The sequence below is a fragment of the Chiloscyllium punctatum genome, chromosome 3, assembly GCF_047496795.1.
Source record: "Chiloscyllium punctatum isolate Juve2018m chromosome 3, sChiPun1.3, whole genome shotgun sequence".
In the NCBI taxonomy this organism is placed as follows: Eukaryota; Metazoa; Chordata; class Chondrichthyes; order Orectolobiformes; family Hemiscylliidae; genus Chiloscyllium; species Chiloscyllium punctatum.
Genome location: NC_092741.1, coordinates 36697933 through 36706773, shown reverse-complemented (window position 1 = coordinate 36706773; position 8841 = coordinate 36697933). Strand labels below are relative to the sequence as shown.

General features: G+C 41.4%; 1 protein-coding gene across 1 annotated transcript in view; it reads left to right on the top strand.

The window, feature by feature from the left end:
• Positions 1-541: 541 nt before the first annotated feature.
• The window catches only part of acoxl (acyl-CoA oxidase-like), a 392592-nt gene continuing 384292 nt past the window's right edge, over positions 542-8841 (top strand). Inside the window, exons 1-3 of the mRNA XM_072551478.1 lie at positions 542-826; positions 5615-5711; positions 7955-8038. Coding sequence (XP_072407579.1) covers positions 654-826; positions 5615-5711; positions 7955-8038 — 354 coding nt within the window. The 5' untranslated portion in view covers positions 542-653. The remainder of the gene's footprint in view (positions 827-5614; positions 5712-7954; positions 8039-8841) is intronic.

The following is an 8841-nucleotide window of genomic DNA, read 5'->3' as shown; positions in this document are numbered from 1 at the left end:
ATACAAAAACAAATTGCTGTAAAAACTCAAACTGTTATGAAGAAGTGTAACTGGATCTGAAATATTGACTCTGCTTTCTCTCTACAGGTGCTGCTAGTCTTTCTGAGTTTTTGTTTTTAGTCTCCATAATATCAACTGGGATTCTAGATTAAGTCTTAGCCACAATACTACTAAGCCATCCCTTCCCCTTAGTTTAAGATTTGTAGCCATCTGCAATCCTGAAAAATATTTTACTACCACGATTAGGTAAATAGGATCAGAAGTTGTTGGCAACTGAACAACCTCAGTGCTTTTTAAAAACACACGTTTTAAGTATAACGTCCGATTTGCAATGAAAAACAAACCTCCGTCGTTTTAAAATCCAATGTTTAGTTTAGACATTTAGTTTAGTTTAAAGCAGGGCTTTAAAATATGCTTATTGCATTGCAGGTACTTTGGGTAACCTGTTAGCAACAAGACAGCGGGGTTGCCGCTGGTACCTGTAAGCAGCGGCGCCCCGCCTTCCGCGTCGCGCGCTGACGCGGCTCCTGCAGCGCGAGCTTAGCCAGTGCCATGCGCGAAAAGTAACCAGAGCGGAAAAAAAAACCGATACATTGTTGCCCGGGTCAAGGTATCGACCTGGAGGAGGGAAGTACACCGCAGACTGAGAAAACATGCCGAAGGATCATCTGCTGCAGCAGCAAGCGTGGGAAGAGGAGGATTCAATACAGGGCAGACTCGGCATCAGGGACACCTCGCTGGCCAGGTACCTGGATGGACAGCACTGGCAGCTGAAGAACGAGCTCCGTCAGCAGACAGCCCAGAGTCAGCTGTTCACCCAGCACAGGTAGCCGGCGCAAATACCGAGACTGACACGGACTAGGCGGGCCGCGCCAGCTGACGGAATCCCTTTTCCGGGTTCCGTCGGCTTTCAGATCTTTTGAATGGAGTAGCTCGGAGAACCGTTACGTGACGTTAGAAACCATCTTCCCCCTCCCCCTTGCCTTTCCTGCTGCCTTTTCAATCCCATATCCTGTTTTGGGTCATTTTTAAGGATGCGTAGTATGCTGGGAAGTTTGCCCAAATCACTTTTTTAAAAAAAGAATTCAGAAAGATGGAGGCCCCGTGAATCTCTCTGACTTGGAAATTGTAAATGACATGACATTAGTGTCATTCAGGATCCCAAAGATGATCGGTGGAGTTGCAGATTGACAGATCATTTTGCAGATTTGCTAAGCGGTTGCCTGTCGGAATGCTGCTGGTTGAAACAGTGCCAATAAGATAGACTTCCTTCTATTTTGACGCTAAATTCAAGATCTTTCCAGAACTATTGGGTAGTTTTGCCTGGCATTGTGTTGGTATCTGTGCTGACTTGACAGGTCTGATTTTGACTTTTAAGCAGATATTGTCAAAATGAAAATACAATGCCCGCAAGTGCACTTGTTGAATAGTTTCTGGAGGGTCTTGAAATTAGTATTGACAGCTTGTCTGTCTTAGTCAGTGTTGGTGCCCTGGATACTGATCAGTTACTTCATTTCAGACAATAGAAAGTTATTTTGTGTATTTGCAACTGGTTTAACCTTCTCTGACAATAGATTTCTCAGTTGCAGAGGCACACTGCAGGAACAGCAAACATTCATATCAGGGAAGCAAGAGTTACCACAACTGATCTGTATCAAATAAAACCATTTGTTACACTTGGAGGTTTTGAATAAAAGACCAGAACCTATGAAAATCCAAGTCTTTAAGAATACCAGACATGGAGCTGCTTACATTAGTGTTGACCTTTGTGCCTAGGTGGTAATCTAACAAAGTGGAATGCATAGTTGCTGCTGATACCCACATTTTCATTGATTACCCTTGTGTTTACACATTGGCTCCCTGTGGCAATATCTAAAAGTTACATCCAAATCTTTCAGGAGTGAAAATAGGAAACATTTCTAAAGGCAAATCATCGTGGAAATTTGGATGTCTTACATCATTTGATAATGGATTTAAATTAAAAATTTATCTGAAATTGGCGGTATTTTATCCAAAATGTTAAGGAATGTGGGACAATGACAGTTACATGGAATTAAGCATCAGATCAGTCCTGAGCTAACTGAATGGCAAAACAAGCTTGAGGGACCTAATCCTCTTTGTCTGTCTCAAGTAAAATTCTCATCCCCCCTATCATTGTTACCACCCTGCCCCCAACAAGCTTCTGACATTAACTGTGTTCTTCGATTCTGATCTCATGAACATTCCCAATTTCCATTGCCCTGTTCTTTGTGCCTTCAGCTGTCTAAGGATTCCTTCTCTAAACCCGTCTGCCTTTTACAATTTCTTTTTCTAAGACACTTCTTAAAACTTTCCACCTACATCTTTTGGTCACCTATCCTCATGGGTGGGGTGGCACAGTGGCTCACTGGTTAGCACTGCCGTCTTACAATGCCAGGAACCCAGGTTTGATTCCAGCCTCTGGTGACTGTTTGCACGTTCTCCCCATGTCTGCATTGGTTTCCTCCCACACTTCAAAGATGTGCAGGTTATGCTAAATTACCCATATTGTTCGGTGCATTAGTCAGAGGGAAATGGGTCTGGGTGAGTTACTCTTCAGAGGGTTGGTGTGGACTTGTTGGGCCAAAGGGCCTGTTTCCACACGTTAGGGAATCTACTCTAATCTAATATGTGTCAATTTTAATCATAATTGGCTTTCCAAGGCACTTCAATGTGTTTACTACAATAAAGAAGTTTTTTTAAAAAGTAGATAATGGTATAAAAATCAAGTTAGTTAATAAAAGGTGTCCAATATGGCTCCTGAGTGGGACAGTGGTTAGCACTGCTGCCTCACAGCACCAGGTACCAGGTACCGGGTACCCAGGTTCAATTCCAGCCTTGGTTGACTGACTGTGTGTAGTTTACATGTTCTCCCTCTATCCATGTGGGTATCCTCTGGGTGCTCAAGTTTCCTGCTACAGTCAAAGGACATGCAGGTTGGATGGATTGGCCTTGGTAAATTGCCCCGTAGTGTCCAGAGATGGAAGGGTAGATTGATTAGCCAGTCTAAATGTGTGGTTGCAGAGATTAGGTGAAGGGCACTGGGTCTGGATGGGATGCTTTTCAGAGGGCTGAATAGCCTCTTTTCACACTGGGGCGGGGGGGTGGGGGGGATTGTATGATTCTATACATTCTGCAGGATTTTCGTCCATGCTGTTGTAATGAAAATCTATTCCATTACTATGCAGGTGATTTGGACATATTCCTGCAAACTATGTTTCCTTAAAGGAAGTTGATGGTCTGGTGGTAATGTCAATGGATTACAAATCTAGAGACCCAGATCATGTTCTAGGCTCATAGACTCAAGTCTCATCATGGCAGCTGAGGGAGTTTAAATTTAGTTAATAAAACCTGGAATTGAAAACCAGTCTTAGCAATGGTGACCATGATGGACAGCCATTGATTGTTGTAAAGACTCATGTGGATCATTAATATCCTTTTGTTTAGAGAAGGAAGTCTGCTATTTAACCTCACTTGGTCTGATCTGTGTGTGACTCCAGACCCACAGCACAGTGGTTGACTTCTAACTGCATTTGTTTTGGGAGTTATTACTTCTAACATCCTTAGTGCGCTGCTATTTTCTCACGTGTAATTTGCTTTTTGGTATCATTCTAAAACACACCACCTGAATCCACATGTATACTGACAATCCCCATTGTCATTTCACTTGACCCTGTCAGCGTTTCTGATTTGTGACACCTGGTAGTGGATGGGCAGAAACATCCTCCCGGTGCATACTGGGAAGCTTAAAGCTATTGTTCTCCTTTCCCGCTATTGTTCTCCTTCCCCACCATTGTTCGCTATCATATTTCCATCCCTGGGTTTAGCTAGATTTGGCTCCAGTTACTGACATGGGTAAATTTCAACTAGTATTCCATTTGAATTACGGGCGGCACAGTGGCTCAATGGTTAGTACTGCTGCCTCATACTATCAGGGACCGGGTTTGATTCCAGCCTTGAGCAACTGTCTGTGTGGAATCTCCTCGTCTCTGTATGGGTTTCCTCCCACAATCCAAAGATGTGCAGGTTAGGTAGATTGGCAATGTTAAATTGTCCATAGTGTTCAGGGATGTGTACGTTAGGTGCATTAGTCAGGGTAAATGTAGAGTAATAGGAGAATGGCTCTGGGTGGGTTACTGTACGGAGGGTCGGTGTGAACTTGCTGGGCTGAAGGGCCTGTTTCCACACTGTAGGGATTCTATGTCAGGCGACTGACTGTGTGGAGTTTGCACGTTCTCCCCGTGTCTGCGTGGGTTTCCTCCGGGTGCTCCGGTTTCCTCCCACAGTCCAAAGATGTGCAGGTCAGGTGAATTGGCCATGCTAAATTGCCCGTAATGTTAGGTAAGGGGTAGATGTAGATGTAGGGGTATGGGTGGGTTACGCTTCGGCGGGGCGGTGTGGAATTGTTGGGCCGAAGGGCCTGTTTCCACACTGTAAGTAATCTAATCTAATCTAATATTCTAATATCTTGTCAGGTTTGACTTTCATCCAGTCTTTCTTATCTTTGCAGTCTATCTGTTATATGCTAATGTGATGCAGTGGCAGTAGACCTCTCTTAACCACCAGAAATTGCATGGTTGCCCTAATTATGTGTGCTGCACTTGAATGGACTGGCTGCAGCACTTAGAAAGAACAGACATCCCCATGACAAATCTTGTTCCCTAACCACTGAATTCATCCTTCCCCTTAGTTACTATCCAAGGTTGAACCAGACAGTTCGCAACTTCAGTGCTTCATTTGACCATGAGCTGACTTTAAGATGTCATAGTAACTCTAGCATCAAACTCACCTGCCTCAACATTTTAGCATCTCCGTCACAGGCCCTGTTCAGCTCATCCATTGTTGATACTGTCATTGTGCCTTTATTATGTTCAAACTTGACTATTTGACTGCTTTCCTGGCAGGAATCTCACTTTTTGTATCCTTCACAATCTTCTATATTCAGCGATCCAAAGCTGTGCTGCCAATGTCTGAACTCAGCCCTGGGTTCATTTGGCTCTTGGTCTGACAATCAGGATTTTAAAATTCCCTTAGGTTCAACAACCTCCTTGGCTGTTTCTCTTCCTGTCTTTGTAACCTCTCAATCTTTAAAGATACCACTGCTACTCCAATGCTCATTTATGCATCCAGGTTTTTTTTTGCTTTGGTAGTCATGCCTACAAACGCAGGAAATCCCTCCCTAATCGCTGTGACTTTCTACCTTTCTTTCTCCAATAAATTGCTTAATAAAATCCTGCTCTCTGATTAGGTGCTTGGTCACCAGCCTAAAATTGCCATTTGGCTTGGTGTCAGTATTTGACCTTCCTGTATAGTACCTTGGCACCTTTTACGATGTTAAAAGTATAAGGTGAATGTAAGTTGTATACGGGAATAAAAAAGGATAAACAGATGAAAGCTTTGACTGATACGATTATTTTATGCCTTATATGCAGATGTTTGCTGGTATTGAGCTCTAATTTTCTCATGCATTCAACAATTATTTAAGATGTATTAGAATTGTAGGTGTAAAACATACTAATTGTTTGAGAGATTGTACAGGGGGTGATAATATTTGATGGTTAAAAGATGTTGATTTTTGTAATCAATTTTTATTTAGGTATGATCTGAGTCTGGACGAGATGCGGGATTTATCTTCTGAGCGAGTCAAGTTTGTCATAAAGTTACCAACTGTTCAGCAACAGTTGGAAGAACAGGTATTTGCTTGAAAAAAAAATTAAACCTATTTGTTTAGTCAAATAGATTGAACGCTGGGTAGAATTAAATGCTTTAAGGTGGGGTTCACATCCACTGGCTGGAACCTGTCGATTGTTTTTGCGAGGCCTGATGCAAGGTAGTAACAATCAGGCACCTGTCTTGTGTCAGAGTTCACCTTGAATGAAGCCTTGTGCAGGGTGGAAAGCCTGTTGGCCAATCAGAGGCTGGCAGCACTCCTATACTTGCAGTGGCACCAGAAGCAGTGGAGCTTTTACCAGGATTCCAGGTGGGTTCCTGGAGAGAGTTAAGTGGAATGGCAAAGGGGTACCAAAAAGGGGATTTCTGGGAAGTGGAATAGAGAAAAAAGGGATCTGGGGAAAAGGGTAACAACTGCCTCCACCAGCCCTTCACGTGTTGGGTCCCTTGATCAGGCACAGAGTGCTTAAGTATAAGGTTCACCTCTCCAGTAGGATATGGTCTCAAACTGAGTAGAGATGGGATTGCAATTGTGCTGCATGTTGTGTTCTCATAGTTTTGACAGACATGGCACAGTCTTTTGTGCAATACCAAGGAAATGCTTTGTGTTTGAAATGCTGGCCTTTTGGATGAGATGTTAAACTGATGTCCCATCCTATTCCCTTTAGTGAATGCTAAAAGCAATAGCATTGGAGAAGAGCAGAAGTCCTCTCTTCCGGTGTCTTGACTCATATAAATTCCTGAACTAACATGAGTAAAAATAACTATTATTTAGTAATATTTAATTGCTGCTTGTGAGACTAAGTTTACTTAAATTAGCTAACATGATTCCTGTAGTTCCACAGTATTTAATGTTGGAAAATGTGCAAACTTCAATAGTGCCTACTTTGGGTAGAGAGCATGGTAACAGAGAGATCTTGGCCTGCAAATGTACAGCTGATAAAACAAATTTGTAAACAGCAAAAAAGTTAAGAGCGTATGGAATTCTGGGTTATAATTAGAGTTTTGATTGAAAACTAACTTATTGACAACATATTCAAAGCATGGTTACAAAAGGCATAGAAAAAAAATTGCAAGATGATTTAGATTAGCATTGCAATTGGACAGAAATGTAACAAATTAATTTTGTCTTGAGCCATGGGGATTACAGCATAGCTCAAACCATTTTGGATCAAAAGCATATAATAAATAGGACTGAATTAAGATGGAACAGTCTAGATCTGGAAGAATAAAAATATATCACTTTCCATGTCTTCGTGGAGCCATAAGTGAAGCTAAAGGATAGTGAGTGTTATAGTTGTAAGGTGTCAAATTCAAATGTATAGAAGGTATGTTGACACTCTTTTCAATTGTTACCTTTACTCAGTGAAAGTACTCAACTTTGATTTAAAATGTCATTTGTCTCCTTACCAAATCGTAAGTACATAATCAAAACTGACCCTTCAGCTCAGTAAAACATTTTAGAAAAAGCAGAAAGTTCACCTAACATCTCAATCCATGCCACCCTCAAACAGCATCAAATATGGGTTAGATATTACTGTGCATAAATTGGCCAAAATGACAGTATTGACATAATTTCAAGGTCAGGAGAACGTGAGGACTGCAGATGTTGGAGATCAGAGTCAAAAGGTGTGGTGCTGGAAAAACATATAGGTCAGACAGCATCCGAGGAGCAGAAGAGTCGACATTTTGTGCAAAAGCCCTTCATCAGGAATGTGAGGTTGGGTGCCCAAGGGCACTGAGAGATAAATAGGAGAGAGGTGGAGTTGGGGGGAAGGTAACTTGGAAGGCGATAGATAAATGAAAGTGGGGGGTGATGGTGATAGGTCAGAGAGGAGGATGGAGCAGATAGGTGGGAAGGAAGATTGGCAGGTAGGACAGTTCAAGAGGATGGTGCCGAGTCATTGGTAAGCTGTGAAGCACCTGGGATTGTTCTACACAGAAACTTAGGTTAGTTTATAATGTACTAGTCAGATCATATTTAGAATGGTCTGTAGCTGAAAACTATTCTTAAAAGATTTCTTTTTAAAAGGTTATTCATCCTAATCTAGAACATTGTCCTCTATTTTAAATGCCTGAATCTTTCTGACCCAAAGGTTGAGTGTATGATTGCCTTCTAAGCCTCCATCTGTGTTACATGATAACTATGTGGGCTCCTCTCTAATCTTCACTCACCCACCTATTTTGCAAACATGAATTTGTTCCATGGGATTTATGCTATTTTGACTTTAAAAAAAAACTGAATTCATGTTGCCTCTTCTTTTAGATAGAAAAGAAAAAGCACTGTGTCAATAAAAGTCTGGCAATTGGAGAGGTACTTTCCACAGCTGACCTCACGACTGGAGTGAAGGTAAAGATTAAAGGGAAAACTTTGCAAAGCAATTTGGATAGAATTCTGTTTTTGTAACTTTAAGAGGTTGAGAAGAATAGCACTGTTGCCTGAAACTAGATAAAAACATGAGTGAGAAAGGGGTCAAAGTTTATGCTCTTGGGAATAGATGAAGAAAGGGGAGGAGGCTCATGTAAAATGCAAAGACTGACATTGATGTACTGGAATAAACTACTAGTTTCTGTACTGTTTAAAATAAAATAAAACGAATTGTGCATTGCATATTTCGCGATATGTATTAAAAGTCCTAGCTTAGTATGTTTCATAATTTGCTTAAAGAACAGATCTGAGTTGCATTGGCAAAAAAGGCATTTTGACTTGAGTGGGAGAAAAGCTGTGCGTTTAGTGATGGGAGCGATGAAAAGGATCAGGTGGCAATTGTGGAGGGAAGTGGGGAGTAAACGTTACTCTGGAGCAATTGCAAGAGCTGAGGAATGGGCAAAGCTTGTAGGGGTTAATATCTGATCAAAAGGCCATTTTTCATTTCAATCGGAAATTAATTTTTGACCAATGACCATCTGCTGTGGAGATCAAGTTTTGATTACCTCATCAAGAAGGAAGGAAATCATAGTCTAGAAGAGGGTGTCTTAGAGAAATTTTATGTGTGATAACAGCTGTTGGGGAACTTCAGTTATATGGATAGCCTGGGTTTTTCACTTTTAGAGTAGAAACAGTTAAGAGAAATTTAGTCAAATTGTTCAAAATTATAAATAATTTGGTGAGAGTCAATAGGATAACTTGTTTCAATTGGAGATTATGATCTG